General features: G+C 39.9%; 1 protein-coding gene across 2 annotated transcripts in view; it reads left to right on the forward strand.

The window, feature by feature from the left end:
• Positions 1-207: 207 nt before the first annotated feature.
• The window catches only part of CUX1 (cut like homeobox 1), a 317,286-nt gene continuing 293,771 nt past the window's right edge, over positions 208-23,722 (forward strand). The window contains exon 1 of one of the 2 annotated variants that reach the window (XM_007421772.4): positions 208-429. In XM_007421772.4, the coding sequence (XP_007421834.1) occupies positions 367-429 (63 nt within the window). In that variant the 5' untranslated portion in view covers positions 208-366. The remainder of the gene's footprint in view (positions 430-23,722) is intronic. The other variant, XM_007421774.4, reaches the window with a different exon arrangement.

Below are 23,722 nucleotides of genomic sequence, written 5' to 3' on the forward strand. Positions count from 1 at the left end.
AAAGTGTGTTTTCTTGTCGCTGGCACAAAGGAAGAGTGCGCGTTTTGTAGAGATAAAATGTCTGAACCCACATTAATGTTCTCTCCCTGGGCTGGCAGTCCAGCCCGCCATTCCGAGAGCTCCCTGTTTCGCCGGTCCGGGTTTTCCGCGCGCCCTCGACTTGCCTGGCTTCGCTGCCGGCCTCTCTCTCTCTCTCTCTTCTCTGAGAGCGTCTCGCCCGCTCGCTCGCTCCCTCCCTCTCTTTCTCTTCCCCCTTTCCTCCTCCTCCTCCTCCTCCCTCCCTCCCTCCCTCCCCGTGCACTCTCCAGCCCCTCTCTCTCTCTCTCGCTCGATCCGCCGCTCACTTCTGTCTCAATATGTCTCAAGATGGCGGCCAATGTGGGATCGATGTTTCAATATTGGAAGCGCTTTGATTTACAGCAGCTGCAGGTCAGGCTCGGGGTCCGCTGGCGCGTGGGTCTCCCCCTCTCCGTGGGACCCCCTTTCCCTCTTCTTCCCCCTCTCCTGCCTTACCCCCTGGAGGTGCCCCGGGGGGCTCCCCCTTGTCCTCCCCCTTAAGAAAACCTCCCACCCCCCTCAAGAAAAAAGTCTCGGCAGAAGCAGCGCCCCCCCTCCTGAGGGTCCCCCGCTCCCTCCAAGCTTGGCTGAGACCCGGCGGTGGCGGCCGCCAGCCCTGCCCGCCTCCCCTCGCCTCTTTCCGCTCTCCCTCCCATCGATAACCCGGCGCCGCCGCCGCGATCAGAAATTGATCCTCTTTGTTCAATTCATCGATCCCAACAAGATGGCGCCGCCGCCGCCGAGGTGGCTTGTCCCGGGATGGAGGAGCCGCTTCGCCACCTTCCCCCTCCCGCGCCGAAGCGCCCCTTCCCCAAAACAGCATCACTCCGGGAACCTGGGCTTCCTTTAAGCCTCCCCCCGCAGCCTTAGTTTTATAAATAGGGAGGACAGAGAGTCACCGGGGGGTTAATAATAATACTAATAACAATAACGGGGAGCGGGCTTGCCCTCTCTTCCTTGAGTCTTGATTATTTGTGCAGCCCCTTCCCCCAAACCCAGACGCATTTAATTCTTCCACAGCACTTTTCTTTAACCCCCCCCTTCCGACTAGTCTCTTTTTTAAAAGGGAGGGAAAAAGAGTGAAGGGTTATATTAATAACTGGAGAGATTGCCCCCTCTTCCTGATTTCTACTTATTTTTGCACTCCCCCATCAAAACAGACCCTGCTTTAACAACACTTTTCTTTTAACAACAGCCCACGATGAGTATCTTTAAACAGTCCCACAGTTTTGGGAGGGGGGTAGACTTAAGGAAATGTAACTTGTGAAGGAGGGGGCTGTCTTGTTTTTCTTTTTTTTTCCCCCACTGGACACCCCCTACCTTTTTTTTCTCCTTTTCTATAACAGTCCTCCAGTTTTATAAAGCGAAAGAATAAGGAACTAAAATCATCATAATATATATTTAAAAATAGATGCATATGTGGATCTCTGCTTTTTCTGTTTTCTAGGTTGATTCCCCCTTCCAAAGCTGTGTGTTAAGGGGGTGTTCTGGGGTTGCTTCTTTTCTTCGACACTCTCATTCTCAAGAAACCCCTCTTTTTTACGTGGAGGGAGAAATATTAAAATAACCTGTAATGTAGGGAGTTTGACCTGTTTCTTTCACTTATTTCAACCCCCCCCCCTTTCTCTGCTAGAATGAGTCCCTTCTCTTCTTAACAGTCACTAAATTTTATGGGATGGGGGAAGAAGTGTTAAAAGAAAAGCCTGTAGATGTGTTTTTATGTGCACATCTTGTAATATGTTTCTCTCTGTTCTGGCCCATCCAAAAAAACATTTTTGCTTCTGTACTTAATTCCCCCCCCCACAACACACGCACATCAAATGCACACTAAATTGAAGCTCGTGGGAAACTTTGCAAGGAGTTTATAACTGACCAGGGAAGGGGGAAAAGCTGCTAGGAAGGAGTGACTTTTTTCTGCCTCCCCAGTATCAGAAGCTGCCTTATGAGGGCCAGGGGACCCCCCCCTCCAATTTTTATCCCTCCTCTGTCATTGAAGCACTGATCGCCAACTTTTTTCACCCTCTCCCCTTTCCAAACATGCTTTTTTTCCCTGAAGGTAAACTAATGTATATAGCTGGAAAAATGTGAGCTGCCTTAATACTGAATTTAGCTTCTTTAAGATTCTGCATTATTTTGTGGGGAGGGGTTCCTTAAAAGTGACTTTTGACTCCCCCTTCTTTGCTTTTTTATTTAATGGATGGCAAGATTTCCTATTTCACTCCACCTCAGCCAAATCTTGGGGGGGGGGGAGGAAGAAGCTTTGGAATATTGCCTTTCTTTTTGAAGAAACCCTACCTACATATTATAATGCATCTTGGGGGGGGGTTGAGGGAAAGCATTGGCTAGTACTAATTGATAATGGGTGTATTTGTGTAAGTCCTATCCCTGCAGTTCTACTCATCCCCCTCCCCCATTTTTATTAAAAAGGACATTTAAGTCCCTTTGCAAAATAACCAACTTCTCTCATTTTCTCCCATCCCAGTATTTGGGGAGGAAGCGTTTCCTCCCACTTCTTCCTTTCCCCAATTCCCCCAGAATGAGTTAAAAGGGGGGGAGGGGTCGAATTAGTTGATTCTTCTTTCATAGTGTGGGAAGGAAGAGAGAATGTGCAAGGTCAGGGGAGGACTTGTCTTATCCTGTTGTATGTTATGGGGTCCACTGTTCACCTTTGATGTTATTGTGTGTGTGAGAGAGAGAAAGAAGAGGGAGATGGAGATCTTGTAATGGGGGAGGACAAGACAAGTCTTCTATGGCTGTTCTCCTCCCATGAAAACCCCCAGTTCTTTAGGTAGATTGGAAGGGGAGTGAACAAATAAATCTCACCATCCTGTGTTTACTCTTAAGTAAATTTCATGCTTAAGATTTCAGCTTCAAGTTAATCTAAGAGGTGGTCTTCTGCTTACTTGTGGAGATGGGTGTTTGGGTAAGGGGCAAAAGGAGAACTTTTGCTGGATTACCATCCTTTAAGGGAAGTGGGGGATCTTCTCTTTTGAAAGGATCTCTTTCCTGCACCCACATGTGCTTTTCCCTAAGAATGGGATGCCTCCCTGGTTGCAGCCAAGAAGTCTTAAGGCTAGAACTGACCCTCCCCCAACCTGGTTTGTTTTCTGTGTCATCTGCACTTTTGTGGAAAGAAGGGGATGTACTCTTGTTTAGGAAAACTCTTCATTTCAAAGTTTTAATTGAATCTTTAGAGGCAGCCTTGAGAGTGGGTGGAGGCTACTCAATAGCAGGAGCTGTTTCTTTTTTCACTTTGTCATTTTCCCTCAAATCAAGATATATGTGTGTATGTCTCTCCTCTAGGATTGTGTGCGTATGTTCACCTATTTAGCTTTACAAACATTGCCTTTTCATACATTTTAAGAGGCTGGATTGTAGGTTGGAGGAGGGGGTTCCTTGCATCAACAGAGGTAACCTTACTCCTGTCCCTTCACACATTCTCCATTTGTTACTCCATGCCTGTGTAGAAGTTGTTTCTGCAAAGTTGGGGGCCAGGGAAGTCCTATATGTGGTATCTGTTGTGATGTTGATAGCAGTGTTGGAGGGCATGTTATACTTTTTTGTGTTCCATGGGATCATCTTGACTTTGGGGGAATACATTGGAAAAAGTGTGGGTATTTATACAAAGCTCTAATTAATAACTGCCCCCGGTGGGGGTTTCCAATGACCTTAAGGATGTTATTTTTTTAATGGAGGAGGGAGAACTACAGTACTGCAAGCCTCCTGGGCCCTTGTAGAGACACCCACCCCCCTTTTTCTGGAACAGTTATATTAGTGCATGGTATTTAGATGATGGGAGGGAAGGGAGATCCCTCTTTGTTGTTTTTCTTCTTATGGTTGGGGGGGGGAATTGTTTATCTTGCTTCCTTATCTCAGGGTTCTCATTATTGGCAGGAACAAGGCCTCTGCCTGGGGGAGGTCACTGCCATAACAATCTCCATATCAAGTATTTTGATGCATGCTTCTCTCTATTTTTAACATACATTTTATGTTTAGAAGTCATATTTAAAGAAGTGTGTTGGGGGGAGCAAATGGACAAGATAAAGATGGCTTGCCTTGTATGGGTGGGTGTTTCCCTGATGAGATTGCAGATCTACTACTTAATAACACAGCTCAGGTGTGTGTGTGTGTGCATGTGTAAATAAATGTGAATGACAAGTGGGAAGAGCACAAAAAACCAGTAGGAGCTTTCCCTGTCGATCAGTGCTTTTGTGGCATGGATTGGTTGATCTGGGGCAGGAAACTGTCCAGCCTCTATAAATGCCTGACATGTAAATGAATTTGGCTAGAGAATTGCTCTTTCCCCCTCCCTTCCTCTCTCCCCTGCTGAGTAGTCTGTTCAGCCAATGCCCATGTTGGTGTGAGGATAGTTCAGCACAGAAAGAGCTGGAAGTTGTGCTTACATAGATGTTTGGCACAGCTGAAGAGGAAGTAAAGGTGAGGGCTCTCTCTGTGTGTGCTGGCATTAGAGATGGGTTGCTAAACTGGGGTGTGTATTCCTCTGAGGTGTCCTGAGAATAAAAGTGATAGTAAGGCACACTGGTTTTTGGTTGTGTGTGTGTGAGAGAGAGAGTGAGTGAGTGAGTTGTGGAATGGGATGGTGCTTGTACTGTCCCAGCTGTTTTGTCAATTGGGAGTTTAACTGTTGAAAAACATTCTGGCTTGTGGATATAAGGTGCTGTTCAACTGTTTTCCTTGTTCTCATGAGGGAAGGGGCTGCTGCTCTTTGACTTGGAAAAAGATTAAAAGATAAGGCAAATTATTTATTTGCTCTGTTTTTTAAAAAAGATCTTTAGATTAAGGTAGACTTGTTTGAACTCTCTGTACTTGAAAGGGTTCTTAAAAGTGAGCTAAAATACCTACAGGAATTCAGGAAATGAGACCCAGATGTGGAATTGTATGGATTAGATTAAGATGTAGTTAAACATGATCTGACAACTCTAATTGTAGCTGACTTCACTTTTGCCTATGTATTGTAATTGCTCTGAATGGAAAAATGTGCACATCCCTTGAGAATAATCCCAAAATGTTTGGTTGCTACTGCATGGGTACTATAAATACTGTGTTTGTGAAAATAAAGCTATATTGATTAAAGCCGATCATTTCAAAGTGTAAACATATGTAAATTTAAATGTTAGAATAGCAGAGAATGCAGCCAAATGGCAGTTTGATAATCTTTTTTGTTATTGCTTTGTAAAAATAGTTCAATTTAATTCCTGAGCCTACTGTAAAACTTGGTTTGGCACATTTGTATAAACTTCAATCTTGTTTTTGTCAAACTAAATGTGACCCTCTTCTCAGTAGTGCTAGATTTCTTGTTGAAACCTTCTGGCAATATTGGCGGAGAGTTCTATTTGATTAATAATTTTTTACACAAAATTCCTTTATGCTGTGTATAGCCAGGCTTTGTGTTAATTGGCTGCCTTGCTAGGAAGATAATGATACTGCAACAGTTCATCTATCATAGAGATGCAGTATATAATGTAATATAGATATAATTGCCACTCTCTTCCCAAGGCAAGATATACTCAGAAATCTTCATGAACTTGTACATACTGTTGACTCTGATGAATACTAAAAGAGTTGTGGCTGACAAGCTACTCTGCAGTACTCTTCTTGTCTTGTATTTTAAGGAAGAGCGGCTACCGTTGCCCTCTTCTGCGTAGTGCCACACATTTTTTCTTGAGAAGTGGAAAAGAATGTCAATGATGCCAAACGCTTCACTTTACATTAGCTGTTCTTTGGCTTTGTAGCTTTTCTCTCTCTCCCTCTCTCTCTGTGGCTATGGAGAATGTCTGATAATGACACTCACCTTGCTGGGATATATGGATACAGTGCATTCGGAAAGTATTCAGACCCCCTTCACTTTTTTCAATTTTGTTACATTGCAGCCTGATACTACAATTGTTCAAATTCATTTTTTTTCTCATTAATCTACACTCAGTACCCCATAATAAGAAAGTGAAAACAGAAGTTTAGAAATGTCTGTAAATTTATTAAAAAGGAAAAACTGAAATATCACATTGGCATAAGTATTCAGACCCTTTGCAACAACACTTGAAATTTAGCTCAGGTGCCTTCCATTTCTCTTGATTGTTGCTGAGCTGTTTCTACACCTTGATTGGAGTCCACCTGTGGTAAATTAAATTGATTGGATATGATTTGGAAAGGCACACACCTCTCTATAGAAGGCCTCACTGCTGACAATGCATACTGTATCAGAGCAAAAGCCATGAGGTTAAAGGAACTGCCTGCAGAGCTCAGAGACAGGATTATTGCAAGGCACAGATCTGGGGAAGGCTACAAAAAAAGTTCTGCTGCACTGAAGGTACAGTGGCCTCCATAATTCTCAAATGGAAGAAGTTTGGCACAACCAGGACTCTTCCAAGAGCTGGTTGCTTGGCCAAACTGAGCAATCAGGGGAGAAGAGCTTTAGTAAGAGAGGTGACCATGAACCCGATGGTCACTCTGACTGAGCTCCAGAGATCCTATGTGGAGATAGGACAGAGTTCCAGAAGGACAACCATCACTGCAGCCCTCCACTGATCTGGGCTTTATGGCAGAGTGGCTAGACGGAAGTCTCTCCTCAGTGCAAAACATATGAAAGCCCGCTTGGAGTTTGCAAAAAAGCACCTGAAGGACTCTCAGACTGTGAGGAACAAGATTCTCTGGCCTGATGAAACCAGGATTGAACTGTTTGGCCTCAATTCTAAATGTTATGTCTGGAGGAAACCAAGCACCGCTCATCACCTGCCCAATATGATCCCAACAGTGAAGCATGATGGTGGCAGCATCACGCTGTGGGGGTGTTTTTCAGCAGCAGGGACTGGGAGACTGGTCAGGGTTGAGGGAAAGCTGAATGGAGCAAAGGACAGAGATCTCAAAGAAAACCTGTTCCACAGCGCTCAGGACCTCAGACTGGGCCGAAGGTTCACCTTCCAACATGACAACGATCCTAAGCACACAGCCAAGACAAGATAGGAATGGCTTAGGGACAACTCTGTGAATGTCCTAGAGTGGCCCAGCCAGAGCCCTGACTTGAATCCTATTGAACATCTCTGGAGAGACCTGAAAATGGCTGTCCACCGACGGTCACCATCCAACCTGATTGAACTTGAGAGGATTTGCAAAGAAGAATGGCAGAAAATCCCCCAATCCAGGTGTGCAAAGCTTGTCGCATCATACTGAAAAAGACTTCAGGCTGTAATTGTTGCCAAAGGTGCTTCAACAAAGTACTGAGTAAAGGGTCTGAATACTTAAGTACATGTGATATTTCAGTGTTTTCTTTTTAATAAATTTACAGACATTTCTAAACTTCTGTTTTCACTTTGTCATTATGGGGTACTGAGTGTAGATTAATGAGAAAAAAATGAATTTGAATGATTATAGTATCAGGCTGCAACATAACAAAATTGAAAAAAGTGAAGGGGGTCTGAATACTTTCCGAATGCACTGTATATTGTTCAAACCAGCAGCTACAAAGACATGTGCAGGCCTTAGAATGTGCACTTCATTTAAAAAGTTAACAATATGACACAGGATTTCATTTGTAATTCCTACTCTGGGATAGTCCCACTAAAGTGAAAACCTGTCAGCTTGAATTGTCATGTCCTTTGAATTCATGTCAGATTTCCTTTTATGGGCTGAAAGAACTAAAAGGGAAAAACAGTATCTGGTTGCAACTGGTTATTGGAGAATCTGATTCAGATCTCAATTATTATTATATGCAGTGGAGTTCTTCTGTGGTTGCACTGGGCATAAAGTGGAATGGATCTCTAGCAATCCATCTGCCCCCTCTTTTTTTCTGCCCCATTTGTGGTAGTTTGTATATACCTGACTACCATGTGCTCAATTTTCCAGAGGCTTCATTGGTTACTTGAAGCTAGATGTGAGACCATATCAGTTCCACACTGCTGCTTCATTCCTTTTCTTTCCTGGGAAAACCTATAAGGAGGTCAGAAGAAACTTTGCTGCTGCTGGGAGATAAGAAACTAAGAAAGGTACATAGGCTGCCTGCTGGTAACTGCCCCTTCAGATACCTGACAGTGAAAGGCAGATTTCTGGCTCCAACCTCTTCTGCATCATAATATACAGCTCCAGGCTCCTCAGTCTTACACTTGAGATCATATCAGTGTGAATTTTTAAAAAGCCAAGAACATAGTGTGGGGTTGACACATCCTCCTTTGCTCTCTGCTTCATGAACTCACTGTTATGGGAGAGTCTTGATGGCTGGGGCTGTTAACTGCAGAGGCTTACTCATGAGGCAGCTATCCAGAATTGTGCTTCTCAAACATTTTAGGTTATTATCAGATGCTGGTTGTGTGAGACTGGAGCCTAAGCTTGGTTGGTATAGTGGTAGAAGCACTGCTCAATATGAAAAGCTTTGAAACCAGCATAGCATTCCAAATTGCTTCATTGATACTTTTGGTCCTATCATCTCTTGAGTCATTTTTACTTAGTCCATACAAGTCATGATTCTTGAAGCCAATTACAATAGAGCCCACTAGCTTTGGTTTCTATATGCCTTTCCTATTTGTCTTCTTTGCTGTTCCAAGCTACCAGCAAACTCAGCAAGTTTACTCACCCTTTAATTATCAGTCCTGTATCATAGGTTGGTGGGTCAAGGTTAATTTCAGACTTGTTCAATGGATGACCCACTGATGCAGATTTTGTATTGGCCTCCAGTTTTATCTAAAGCCTGTTTTGAGTGTTTTCCCCCTGATTTTGCCTTCCATCCCCTGTATTACAGAAGGGTCTCCTGGATATGGACAGTTTGCACTTGGCAGTACTATGCTTTTGCTTCAGAAACTAATGGGTAATTTGAAGTTGAATTAAACCCATATTTAACTTGAGTGATCCACATCTAATGAGGCTGCTGGCATGGATTCTTTGCCTTTTTTTCACAGATTATCCAGGTGTACTGGTCGTATATAAACATTTGTATTTGCACATATATGTCTTCTGGGAGTTTATTGTTTGTCAATTATAGGCTGTATTACTCCGAATTCACACATTACCTAAACCTGATGTGGAATGTGGTTTGCTTGGCTTTGAGTTAGGATATTGTTTCAACCCAGCCAGTTGTGCTTATTCAGTAAACCTTGGTTAAACAAAATATGGCCTACTGTGATGTGCAGATCAGATCAGGGACTTGCCCAAGGCCTGTCCAGTAACCTTCATGGATCACTGAGGATTTGTAACTTAGGTGCTGTGTGTCCAAATTAATTATGTTTCAGTGCAGTTTATGTTCCATACCAGAACATAAGCAATAGTTTTATTCTATGTTACTTTATTCACAGGATGAAACTGGAGAATTGGTACTGTATAGGAAGAGTGTTGTTGTTTGCTCAGTATGCCTTGATTACTTTAATGTGAGGAGTTTCAGATGATCCTCTGTATTTAGGGGCCTTCTAATTGCTGCATTAACCCAATTTATCTAATAAATTCAGAGCCCTGTTTAAAAATTCATTTTTATTTGTCCTGATTTTTCTTCACACGAGGAAGGTGTGCAGTGAAAGGACTTGTTGAAAGTAAGCAAGCAAGAATAATGACTAGGATAATAACCTGTTTCAGCATACTAGTAAAACTTTCGCCGTTATACCCAATTATCTATTAAATCAGAGAGTATATACATGTGATGACATCATGCAAATGATGACATTTACATAATTTGCATATATTTGTCATTTGTTTTAATTTACATCAAATCACATTATTTTGCAGATGTCAGTGCAACAGGAATTTCATCTGTTGCATTGAGGTCTGCTACACTGAGGCTTCACTACAATATGTTCCATGGGTTGTTGGCAGGAGTAGAGAAAATAAGTCAAGGCTCTTACGTATTGAAATGTTTCTCCATTACTTTTAAGTTATTGGGGAAACATAAGAATATATCGCCCCTTGTTTTACAGATCAGTATATATCTGGATAGAATATAGGGCTCCCCTGCTCATGGAAACCAGATATGAAGGCTGAGCCATAGACAGGTCTGTTGTAGGCCAATTACACTTTCTAAATTGGGTATTGAACACTGCTGACACAGTAACTAGTTGCCAAATCATATTTAATAATGGCTGAAGGGGGTAGTCATTGGATTAATAATAAACTTTGTAGTGCAGACAAAACCCTAGAGACACTTGAATGCTATCATGATGAGCTTGGCTTTTAATACCTAAGTGGAGAGTTAAAGTGTTGGGCTATAGTATTAAAGAACGTGAACAGCTCCTGGTGTTACTATGGTTATGGCTAGATTACACTGCATATTTATTACATCAGGAACGTGGGAACTACTGCCAGGAACCATTTTTGTCTGGTGGTTTATTCTATATAGGAATTAGAATAATGCGTAGAAATATCCTTTTTTTTTTCCCCTAGAAGACATGGCAACTCTATATAGCAGCACAATAATGGCTCGCATTGGTATGGAAAGACTGAGAGATACTCATGCCTAGTCTGATCTACCATCTTGCTTAGGACTGAATCAGCGTACAAGTCAATCCATTCTTTATTTTTGCTCCATGAAAATAGCAGTCTGCTTTTGAAAGCTTTCTCTAGGATACATACCTTGCCATTATTCCTTTGACTTGCTGCCAGTCTGTCTGAAGCATCAAGTATTAGGCAAGCTGGCATGGCAAATCTGCATTTGTTTTCCATTTGTTTTCCATTTGTGAGATCTTATGAGTTCATTTGAATAGAGGAAGCTGCCTCTTATATTAAGTCAGGCCATTTGTCAACCTAGCCCAGTAAAATGGCTCTTCAGTGTACAAGAAACATTTTCTCCCCTTATCTGTGATGATCTCCTTGTAGTGATATCACTGGTTGAATGGGAGACAAGGCCATGGTTTATTTTAACCAAGGGCTGTTCACACTGTAAAGTATTGCAAGCGATGTATTATAACCATAGTAGTTGTGTTCACACTTCATACTAAACTGTTTAGTACATTTTAACTATGATTTGCTTATGGCTTAGCATGATGTGTGAACCCAGTTAGTGTCACATTGTGGCCTGTTGTCATCAATGTTTTAATGTAGGATTCACAGCTCATGTTTAAAATTTACCTTCATTCCACTCATTAAAGATAAAGGATTGTGTATACTTAACATGCAGATTACAAAAATGTTTAAGTTTTAGTGTTAGTAGTATGTGAGCCTTTTAGTTTCTTATACAAATAGAAATTTGGAAACATTTTTAAATAGCATTCTGCTTTGAAAATATCTTTTTACAGCAGCAGGAATATAAATTTTGTAAAAAAAGAAGCATAAAACAATTTATGGTAAAGTCAACATTTTCACAATATATATTTGTACTTGCAAAATATATATTTGCGAGACCTGAATAAGTTCTCATGGAATGTTATTAATAGGGAGGAATTGGGAGGAAAGGTCCTCAGAGTCCCCAGATTCTGGTTGTTCCTTCAATATGATAAATCTGTCTTGTCTTGACAAAGTAGTGTGGTTCATATCTGGAGACAAAGAATGCTTAATATTTTTCTTCTGGATTTTTTGTAGGTTTCTTTGAAAAGAACTGGAATAATAATGCTTAGCATTTATATAATGCTTTCTCTGAATGTTCCAAGTGCCATTTTGAGAATTCTTCCAGTAGCCCGGTGCTATTTCCTCTATAATATAGAGACAAGGGAAAGAGAACAGACAATACTAATATGATGATCAGTTATAATAGGTTCTTCAATATGTTTCAATAAAGGACTTCCAAATCCTTCCTTCCCTTCTTCTCGCCTCTTGGGAGAAAGCTCCAGCTTCCTGTGTGAGCTAAAATTGTTGGAATTCTCTATTCTAGATAGTTATTAAAAGTCTTATTCTCTTGTCATCTTACTAAGGATAGCTTTGCACATTTAGACTGATCAAGAAATTCCGATAAGTTTTTCCCACAGTGAATGGAGAGCACCAAAAATATATTTATAAACTGTTTGGGAAACTTGAGTGGCTCTATTTTATCAGAAATGTGTGCCTGAATGTTTAAAGGTACAGTATGTGTAAGATATATATGTATATTTGGTCTGGCATAACAAATACATAGTTGCTGATACCACACTCAAGTTTTTTGTAGCATTTGGTTAGACATACAGTTTTTTACTTGTTTCTGTCCTTTGTTTTAAATAAAATAATACCCTTACTGATGCACTTTCATTAAAAAGCTTAATAAGAGTTCTTAATGAGAGTGACTGTGGAATGGAGACATCTGGTGGCATTTAAGAATGTTGCCCCTTATTCACACAACCCTTTCCACTGTAACTACTCTGGTGTAGTTATATAGGTTATTTGCTTTGTTCACAATGTAAAATGAGTGGTTAAGTGAACAAGATTGCTTGTAACAAAGACTAGCTTTTGGGGAAACAGATTCATAGCTCATCCAAAGAGATGTGAAAAAATGGGGACCATACTGAAAGAAAGAAAGAGAAAGAGAGAAAGAAAGAATCCATTTAACATTTTATAATATTTGTATATATAATTGTTATTATCCAGTTATTGTATAGATAACTGTGGAGGAAATGCTGTGTATGCCTCCATGATACTATGAGCCCTGACTTTTGAGTTTATAACCAATTCATGCATCAAGCCTAGTAAAGCTTAAAGTAATGATGTCAAGTGTTGGGTTTTTTTCCCTTAGTCATAGCTATGCCTTTGCTTACCTGGGAAGCACATTTGCTGGATTCATATACCATCCATCCATCCATAAGATGGATAAGCCATCATGTAGTTTGGTTTTAGCTTAGCCTGATGTGTGAAACAAACCATTGCATTTTGTAAAGTGCAATATTTGACTTAGTATTATTGATGAACCCTGACATTGTAGTCAAACAAAGATTAAAGCAAACCATGGCCTAGCATAATGTGTGAAACCAACCAGTAGCTTTTACACTCTGATTTAGCACTGGGTGCATGATTGTGCTACATAGATAAGCCTTTTTTTTCCTGCATGCCTAAGAAAAGGACTTAACAAGGATTAAGTTTTACCTGCTATAGTTCCAGGCTTTGAATTTATATATAAAGTAGAATTTATTATTAAAAAAGCTCTAGTTTATTAAACAAGCTATCCAAATGATGGTTCAGAGTTCATTTGGATAATTTAACCACAGTTTATTTTGAACTGTGATTTGAGTTATGAATCATAGCAAAAGGATATGAGTTGTTCTCCTGACCATGCAGGGGGAAGGCTCTAGTCTAAGACTTTGCTTGGTTTTTCAGAAAGTCACCTGTAAATGGTAAGTTATTGGTCAGTATTATGTGCAAATATGTCCAGTGTGTAAATTGTCAGGTTTTGCTTGATTCCCAAAATAGTAAGGAATTGTTGCAAGGTGTATTATCAATTCACATGACATGTTATACAAGTGTGAGTCAAGTGTCCATTCAAGAAAAAGAAATTGTGAACAAGCCCAGAGTGACACAACAATAAATGTTAGTTTCAGTTCAGTTTCATGGGCAACTTTTGAGAAAGTTTACATGTATGTGTAAGTGTTTCTACAGGTTTTAACAATCCTTTTAAAGAGATTCTTATGTATCTTCTCAAGCTTTTTAAGGATTAGTCACTGTAGGGAACAAATTATTGAAGTAGATGGACACACGCACTTTCCCACTACTCTGCATTTACTTGTTACAAGTAAATATGAGCTAAAGTGTTTTGAGTTACCAGCTCAGCAGATTGTTCCAAATTTGTTAATAACAAGGCATGGTAGAATAATTCTGGATCACTATTGCTTTCTATGACCTAAGACTATTTTAGATTACTTTCTGGTACTTGTTTTTAAGATCAAGATTAAAATGTGGTTATAAATTGTGAGTGACCTAATGTGAAAAGTATCATGTCTGTTCTCCAAATATGGAGCTTAAAAGGACACTAAGCACACAGAATAGGCCCATCAATCAGGGCTTCAAGAGATGGATTACTTCCATGTCACCTTAATATTAATTTTACAGCTGGCCTGTAGCTATGCTTGGCCATCTTCAGCACTCCAGAGGAAGCATGGGAAGAGAGAATACCTTAGATAGAAAAAAGAGCTCCTTTGTAATTACTGCCAATTGTTTCCGAGTTGTTAACAAATGAGTGGTAGAAGATGTTGCAAGCAATTTATGTTATCAGTGTTGACACTGAAGCATTATGACTAAAAATCAGGTGATTTGCTCTGATCTGCTCTTTCACAGTACAGCATGTAAAGCTTCTTGCATTTCTCTTTTGAATCCTCCCCCTCTACCAGCCTTCATATGGTAACAGGCTACACGAACTGTTACAGTCCTCAGTGATACTAAAGGGCACAACTTTTAATAATGTAAGCAAATTATATTTTTGCTACTTGAACTCCAGTCATGTATAAAAATTGATAATGTGAATCTTCCAATTTCTAAAAACAAAGTAAACTAAAAATAGAAATGATGTGGGTGATTTCCCTATTCAGATTAAGGCTGTGTTTTGGGGAGGTGGGATCCTCCGCCCTTTTGTGTACACTATCACTTGCTCCTCATATTCTCTGATCCATCTTGCCTCTACCTCTAGTAGCATAGTTCTGATCTTCACTGGGGGCAGGTCTAGGTGCTGTTTTTTAAATCCCTGGTTGGTCTGTAGTCCTATTCAACCATCCTTTTGAACCCATGAGGACTTGGAAAATGTGTGGCATTGCATGCAGTCCCAAATTCCTTCTGAGACCCAGTTCTCTGCATGGTCCAGAAGCCTAATAAAGCAGAGTGCCAGATTGTAAATAATTGATGCAGTTAAGTAGTTCAGTGAACAGTTAAACATAAGTACATCTCCCCCTTCAGTCTTCAATTTCTGGACAGTTGAGATCAAGAGGCAGGATGGGTGGGATGCATGGATGTGGAAGGTTGTAACCCTGGTTCTCTCTATCTTCTACAATATAAAGTCTGCCTGGTTTGAAGCTCTCATACCTGAATAGGGCTTGTGTCTTATCCAGTTGTGCTCTAAACCCTTTTATTTCTTTATTTTCCTTGCCAGAACTGTTTTGTTGTTGTTCATGCTATAATAATCCCCACAGCCCATGACCCAGTTCAGCGTGTCACATGATCAGGGCCTATTTGTGGCAATTTACTGTAATTGCAACTATCCAGAAGGGCTTAGACTCTTTCACGTCATTTGACACAGGGTAGATTTTCAGTTTAGATGGAGAAGTGTTTTTGGACTTAGTGTCCCTGAAGTCCAAATGTTTTGGGCTGCACAGTCAGCATTTCTCTGGCACTTTGAAGATCTCTTCTCCACCTGCATTGAAAGCCCCACAATAAAATAATTATTTCATGACATATGTAAATGTTATGGTTGGACTTTAGGCACTTGGGGCTGCAAGATATTTGGATTTTCCCCAGTCTGCTTCCTAGTAAACTTTTGCAACTGAGTACCTGAGGATGAGGGGCAATTCTGTGTGCATTTACTGAGTTTGTTGGACTGTTATTGCTGCTGCTGCAGTAGATGGTTTAGATATTTTAACAAATCATTTTTGTAATGAGAATTAAAAGAAAAAGCTTTGAACTATAATGAAAGTGTTGATTCAGGAGAGACAATGTTATTTGTGAAACTTTTGTGATGGAGCATAAGAAGAGTCAGGTGTTGATTTTACAAATATCTTTAGTTTGTTGCTTACAGGCTTATATTTGGTCAGGTTGTTTTGGGAGTCATACCCTGTATATTGTAGGATGCACATATAGGTAGCTGGAATAACAAAAATGTGGCAGAGCAAAGCTGTGAAAGAATTTTCAGAACGTTCTGCTTACATCATTCCAATATTGACAACATTCCTTTTATATCTTGCGTTTCTTAGTAATCACAGCCAACTTGTATAAGTATTCTCATCTACATTTTTAAAGGTGGAAAGGTCACTCAATTACTACAGAATATGGCTCAGAAATAACTCCAAAATTGTTTCCTGTTTTTATGGCAGCTGAAGGTGCTCTGGTAATAACAGTGTATTATAAAATCACCCATTTGCCATGCTTAATGTGCATTCTTATTTGCTGAGATGTGCATTTCTAATTCAGCGCAATAGTTTACTAACAGAAGCATATCAATGGATTATGTCCCCTTTTAAAAGTGGGAGGGCACAGTTCCATGCTAATGCTCTCTGGTTTATGTGGAAGGAATGAAAGGACAGGTTACTTCTGCTCTGGAAGATGATTTGGTAAACGAGTCATTTAAAATTGAGTGAGAAAGGAAGGGCTCTGCTTCTGACACCATAATCTAGCTTAAAATACCAATGCACACTGATTCAAGAGGGATAGCAGTGCTTGAAGCATGGCACTTAAAAGGTTTATTAAGATATATGTTTTTGTAAGCTAGAGCTCTCTTCAGTAGATGTGTGAAATGTGTTGTGGTATACCTCATATTTTAAATTGCCACCAGATTGTGCTGTTTTCTCTCCATCCCCCAAGATACGTCTGGCTTAATGATGTATTTGACAGTATTAAACAAAGCCAGCCATTGGGCTTGGCAATTGATTAGCATGTCATTTGTTTTGTGAGACATTTCCTTGCTATTGTGATATTTACAGTCTTTTTAAATGTACATTATGATCTGTTTTGGTCTGGAGCATAGCTCTTTGATCTATGAACACCAGTATAAATATGGCACTCCTGGTTGCCACAGTACAAATAGTGCTTTGGTAAATTCAGTAATTTGATGTCAAGTTTCCATACTTCTGTTCCTTAGTTGATTTGAAATTAATCTGAGTCTAGCAGTCTCTCTGTAGAACACCCTCCTGTTTTGTGTACTGTATAAACTTTATTTTAAGTGAGTGGGTTTTCTGGTTTGTTTTCCTAATGGATGGAATAAGTGAAGGCAGTACATAAATGGAAGAGTATGAGTTTTTCAGCAGACTGCATCTGGCAAGCAGATAAGAGTATGGCTCAGTGTCCATTACTTATTAAATAAGTTGTAACATACCTTTGGAAGATTGGTTTTACCATAAAGTATCATGTCTTAAAATGTATCAAAGCTTCATTAAGGTTTCTAGTTGCCTTTTTTTCTCCTTATAATATAATTGAGATAAGAAATCTATAAGAACTTTTAAAGTATCCAGTTAAAACTGTACTGTGACCAAAAATATAATCGACTATCCAGTTAAAAACGAAAGCACCTTTTAAGATTTGGGAAGGGGAAACAGCACAGTTAAATACATTCTGAATATATTTGTGCATCCACAGGTACTTCATTTATTTGTGGTAATTAGTTGCGTGCCCTTGAAAAATGAGATAAATATGTTCAGGGAAATTGAGTAACTTTCAAGGATTTCAGCACAAATTTTGAGCTGATGTAATACACTGGTGAGAGTGAGTTGTGAGCCAGGAGTCTACTGCTTCAACTCTAAGTTTAGCTATGATGTTGGTAGATGGTTTGAGGAGCTTCACTGAGTTGGCATCAGACCTATCTGCAGTATGGAAGATAGTTCAGCTATTAGGGAGAAAAGGCCAAGTTGGTCTTGTTGGAAAATGGGAGCGCTCATTCAGTTTTTATAGGAGAAAACTTAGTTGTGCATAGGTAAACATGTTTTGCATATAGATGGCTCCATGTCCAGTCCTTAGCCTTTCCTGTCAGAAGTGGCAGGAAGTTTCAGGTAGTCAGTATAGGCCAGTGGGCTTACGTGGAATTTTTAGTGTGTTGGGTGTCCTCTCAAAATGACTCCCAAAGAGGGATTGTTTGTTCACCAAATTGTGTTCTGGCAAAGTTTCTGTGCTCCCAAACATTCCAATGCCCCTTTTTTCCTGGGTGGGTGAGCACATTTCCAAACAAAACATTAGGCTGTAACCACCCAGTATTTCTATTCTGTAAGAGTGCTTGTGGAATATATGTGAGGCCCAGAGGCATTTCTGTAAATAAAGATGATGCTGGAGGCTGCCAGGCTGCCAGCATCCCATTTAATTATTTCTGGCCAGTATTGAGGGAGGTTTCGGCAAGCATAGACAGTACTGAACTAGATGGATCAATGATATGATTCAGTATTTTCTTATGATCTTAACAGGATTATGTAACAATTACTGAGAAAATGTGTATGATGCACTCAAACCCTGTAAAGTGTCATGCAAAGATGAAGTATTACATTTCTCCAGGCATTCTTTCCCTCTGCTGTCCCTTTTATGAACCTAGAAAAGTATTACTTTAGTAATAGTTCTGCATCTAATAGGAATCTCTAGGACTGAAAAATAGTACAAGGGCCTCTTTGAATATACATCTCTTTGGGATATGTTCATAAGTAACTATTTATTATGCCTATTTTTCATTGCATATATGAACAGTGCTTATTTTATGACTGTATTAAACTGAAGTTGGTAAGATAGGAAGCGTATCTCAAAAGAAAATTGCTTCTATTGTATTAACGCATTTACTCATTGCATTTATTCACTCATGGGTTTTTTGTGAAAAAAAGAATTGGGCTGTAGTGTGTATGGCCATATATAGTTTGGTTAATGCACTGTGTGCTAAGATATGATGATATACATGTATTTTTGTCCAAATTTATAAACAGTTGCTTCCCCATTTTTTGTTGGGTTTCTTTTTCCTGTTGTTTGCTGTGGTTCAGTACCATCGTGGGGCTATTCTGGAGTAGTTCTTAGGATTAGATTAGAAAGCCACCTGAGCCTCAACAAGTAGTGTTTTGTGTTAAAGCTTATGAATCATTCTCACATGAAATTATAATACAGTTGGTTTGAAATGCACTTGTAGGGATGTGTCTTAAATTAAACATGTGTTTTGTTCCAAGCACGGAAGAAATACATTGTAGCTTGAAAGTTTGGCTGGACCATTCTGAAGCGGGGAAGGGTTGTGGTCTGTCTGAACTGGTATCTAGACCATTTTGGTTGTTTCGGGTTTTGGATGAGACAAATCTGTAAGGGTCATATGGGGTGAGTAGGGCAAGACTGATACATCTCTCTTTTGTCCTCCTCATGGTCTGCGTGTCTACTTCTACCCTCATCTTCTTGCACCTTCTTGTCCCTTACCTCCCCTTAGTTGCATGTTTTAAGTACATTATTGTACATTATTGTACCCTGATGCACATACCTAATGTCTTGCCCACCTTTCTCCCTGATTTTTCCACACCTTTTCCCTTACTTTCCTCCTACAATGACTTTACATTTTTCCTGCTCTCCCACTGTAGAATATCTTTGCTCGTAGCAGATGTATTCTGGGTCTGTCTGGACCAAGTGTATGTTTTCTGGGTTCAAGCCCAGATGAAAAGGTGTGTTTTGGTTTGGGTCTGGAACCCCAGCACTGCCTGGAATATTTGCATGCATGGAATATTTTTCACATCCTTAGTAGTTGGCTTAGTGTGTTCATGCAAAGTGAGCCATTTTAGTTTATAAATCTTTGTTTATGGCTTAGTGTGGTGTATGAACCTTGCCAGTTGTGGTTATTCAATAAATTTTGACTAACCAACCATGACTTAGCACAGTGTATGAACCAGGCCTTCTCTATCTTTGTCCCAGCTTTCCAGACTAAAAGCTTGAGAGATTGGTTTGGATTTTGCACATGAATCTGCCTTATGAAAAAATGATTCAGGAGTGGTTAATGCTGGCCAGTAAAGCACTATAGGAAACAGTGGCAACTGAAGAAGTCCTAAATGTTTCTGTTTGGCCCTCAACTTAAGTTTACAGGTGGTAGGCTGTAGAAAATGGGATTCTATCTCTTTAAGTAACCTGCTTCCCCAGAATTGCCTTTTCTGTTGCATCCCATCTGAAGCAAATTTAGTGTTCTGTTTTGTGTTGGGGGTATTGTGTCAAAGCTTACGCTGTACAGAGTAACATGTTCCCTAGGGTGACTACCTTGTACTTTGTTTTAAAGGATACACTTTGTTCATATGGAATGCTGATGTTAAACTAGGTGTAAATCCATAGTCAGCAAGGAGTTTTGCAGGACATTTCGTCAAAGGAAAGACAGGTGGCAGATTCAATATCTGTCTTCCCACTTCACCCATCGCATGCTGCTTTAGACCACCTTTCTGCAACCTGGGTGCTTGGATCTTCAACTCCCAGAATTCCCTAGGCATTGCGGCCATTGCTGAGGATTCTGAGCATTGAAGTTGATATACCTGGAGAATGGCTGGCTTGGGAAAATCTGTCTCAGATGCTGCTGCTAAAGTACGTTATTCTTCTGCCTTTGTGAATGGCAGCTGTGTGCTCAGAAAGAAATATTCTGGGAGATGAATTTACAGTATACCAAGGGAAGTCAGTTTCTGTCCCTTTGCATGAGTAATACGTAAGTAGTTTGCATAAGCTAGGTATTTTTTCCGGGATCACCTATTGCAGTCCTGAAAAATAAACACCAGAAGTTCTTTCTGTTGCTGGCTAGAAGATATTATTTGGAGGTTCAAGGGATAACTGTGCAGTGTGCTTTGACAGGCCTGTGTTAAATAATATCAAACAGTACATAGCATTTGCATAGCACACTTTAAATGTTTTAAAGTGGTTCCCATACATCATCTTAAAAACCTCTACCACAGAGAAGTAGACTGGTATTATCTGTAATATAGCTGAAGCTGAGAAATAGCAGATTGCTGGAGATTACCTAGGCTCAGTGTGAACATGTACCAACGTTTAGCAATCAGGAGTGCCCTGCAAGCTTCCTCTCTGCCTACGCAAGACTGTCCCTTCTTCAGAACTATGTGATATCCATATTGAAGTTTCTTTTGCTAACCAAAACACCAAACCACATCTTGCAAACATACTGTTCTTAGCAAAAATGTCAATGCATATGTACCTAGCCGTAGCTAGCTCTGAAAAAGGCAGGAAAAGTGTCTGTTAAAGAGGAGCACATGAGGGTCAGGTAAGACGAAATGCCATGCTTCATGAAACAGCACTCCACTGTTTCCTTTTTACTTTTGTGGTAAATCACAATTTGCCTAGCTCAGATGTAATAAGAAAGCATAGTTTATCCCTGTAATACAACTGAGAGGACAATCAGAATGCAGAAGATAAAATAAATGGAATGTCCAAAAATGCAAATAACTTGTGTAATGGCAAACTTTGTTTTAATACAGCATCTAGATTGACCTAGAATGTTCCTGATCATAACATTGGGGTTTGTTCTACCAGCAGTATTAAATTTACTGCAAGTCCTAGTGCACGTGTAGCTGAGGTTAAATTTCAGCTTGAGCTCCTCAGCATATAGTCTTTGCCTCTAAAATAGCTTTGGTGAAGATAGCATTGCTATAATGCATTGCTGTTCTTAGCATGTGGTTCTTGCTGTCTTCTACCTGCCTACTAAAAAAATGTGGAGACAGATGAAAAACTGATTCTTGAGAGGAAGAATTTGGTCCTTAGTAAGAATTTTTAGAAAACTTGGCAACAGCGCCCGTTTTCCCAGCAGCAATCCATTGTAGTTTCAAGGCAGAAAGACCAAAGTTGCCTCTGGTCTCCAAAGCACAAGTCATACTACCAGGTTCTTGTGTTTGAGGCACCTTCCTTTTTCATTCAGCCCTCAGGATGTGGAATGATTATATCATCTTGGCAGACAGCCAAGCCTAAGGCAAAGACTTTCTGACCAAGGATTACTCCTAAGATTAAAACACATTTGAATGGAGGTACTTCATCTTTGGAAGAGCTCTGTTCCTGTTGTTTTGGATCAGACAGGATTGTGTATTCTTTATGGTATCTTGGCATTTTGGTGTGATATAGTGGAATGACTTTGCAGTCTCCATCTGGCTTGGAGCCAGAAAACTCAAACAGGTATTATCACCAGACTATTCAGTTCAAATTACCCAATAGAGCCTGTGGCAAACAATAGGTGACTTTTAATAGGTCTGGGTATCTCAATTCCATGGGATCCTAAATCAGCCTCATGAACTTCTCTAATGTGATGGCCATTTGCAAGTCAGCCTCTCATTTGGAACTGTGCCCACCTATCCAGAAAAACAATAAACAGCAGACATAGTAGGGAACATCCATTGAGAGAGGAAGCTACTGAGGAAGACAGGTAGCATTCTGATGAATCTGTTTTAAAGCTAATTATTCCTGTATGGCCTCCATTTTGTAAATGTGCAAGTTATCCAGCAGCATTTTGTGAGACTGCTTTCATCAGTTTCTCAAAACTCTAGATATGTCTACCATCATAAATATATTAAGGTGTGTATGTTTGGGAAAAGGGCTTTTTTCTTATAGAATTTCTTATTTTTATTTACCTGAATCCTAAACTTGCAATGCAAGTTATGCATACTTTAACAATTATAAAATGAAGTCTGTTTACCAATATGGCTACATGAATACATCTGTGTTCTTAATTTGTAGACTAAATTAATCAAACATGGTATTGCTGCTTCTTTGGGTTTTTAGGATTGGTAAAGAGGCGATTGGTAATACAGTAGAGTCTCGTTTAACCGACCTTTGCTTATCCAACATTCTGTCTTATCCGACGCCCCTAAAAAAAACACAAGAGCACACATAAATCGGCGATGAGAAAAGTGTGCTGCTTGTTTGCGAGCGTGAGTGTACTCTTTCTTGTTACTCCTGACGGTGTGGCGCCGCAACGCAAAAATCGATTGCAACAGGCGCAGCGGATCGGGTTTTTTTTGTTTTTTTTTACCACACTCAACCATTACTGTGTGTTATCCGACATTTTCGCTTATCCGACGTTCTGCCGGCCCATTTATGTCAGATAAGCGAGACTCTACTGTAGTTACAAAATGGCTGTTCATAAGCTTCTACCTCTCTGCAGAGCTGCCATATATAGAAGCTATCTTTAATCTGTAAAGAATATGGAATGGAAAGGTCCTGGGTGTGGTAGAAGAGAGAATAAAGTAAGGGAAAGAAAAGCAGTTGGAAGGTGTTGAGGGAAAGGTGATATTTAAAGAGTTCTGGTTAAACATATAACTGACTGTGTGCACATTTTATTTCACAAGCTCTTTTGCCAATTGCCAACCACATGTATTTAGTAGTTTGTATTGTAAAATGTTAAGTAATTAGATCAGTCATGTTCTAGTTAAATGTATAATTAAAGACTTGTATAAACTGAGCAAAGCTGACAGGTGTCATATATTGGTCATACTCATAAAATGTATTTTTTAGAACAAATAGTCTTTGAAATATCATAACAAACATCTACTTGCTCCTCATAGAAACTTACCCACCTAAAAACACCCAGTATTCAAAGGTAGATCAAGCAGCTGGTGCTTAAACATAGCTAACCATCTTAGGCATGCCTGCCTCCCCTACTGTACTAGAACTCACATTGAATATTTCCTCTGCTTCGTGATTCAGAAAAACTTACTTTTCTGCATGAATGGTAAGAAACACTGCCAACCAAATTCACATAACCCTCTTCATTTGGGGGTGATACTTATGAAAATGATGCTATGCACATATGCCTACAGTGGAGGCACACAATATTTCTGTGCTGGAAGTTTGTGTGTTTGAATGCTTATGTGCAAGCTCTAGGAAATTACAAAAAATGAGATCAGCAAAATGTGGAAGTGACTGTGTATCAGCCTGACTTGTGCTTCTCTTATTTTTGAGAGTTACACTTGATCTGTTGCTCAAATGTTTTTTCTTTTCCCACAGTAATCATATTTCCTTTTAAAAAGGGTATGTCTATTTCTTACTCATATTTTCCAGGTGATGGAGTACATGAACAGATTAATGCTCTGTATTACATGGAATATTTTAGAAAAATTTTAAACAAGTAGACTGTTATGGCTCTAATTCTTTCAGCTCATCAACAGGC

This window comes from Python bivittatus, unplaced genomic scaffold (assembly GCF_059951505.1).
Source record: "Python bivittatus isolate LINGU-HERP-01145 unplaced genomic scaffold, Pbiv_v1 ctg000690_np1212, whole genome shotgun sequence".
NCBI classification, from domain to species: domain Eukaryota; kingdom Metazoa; phylum Chordata; class Lepidosauria; order Squamata; family Pythonidae; genus Python; species Python bivittatus.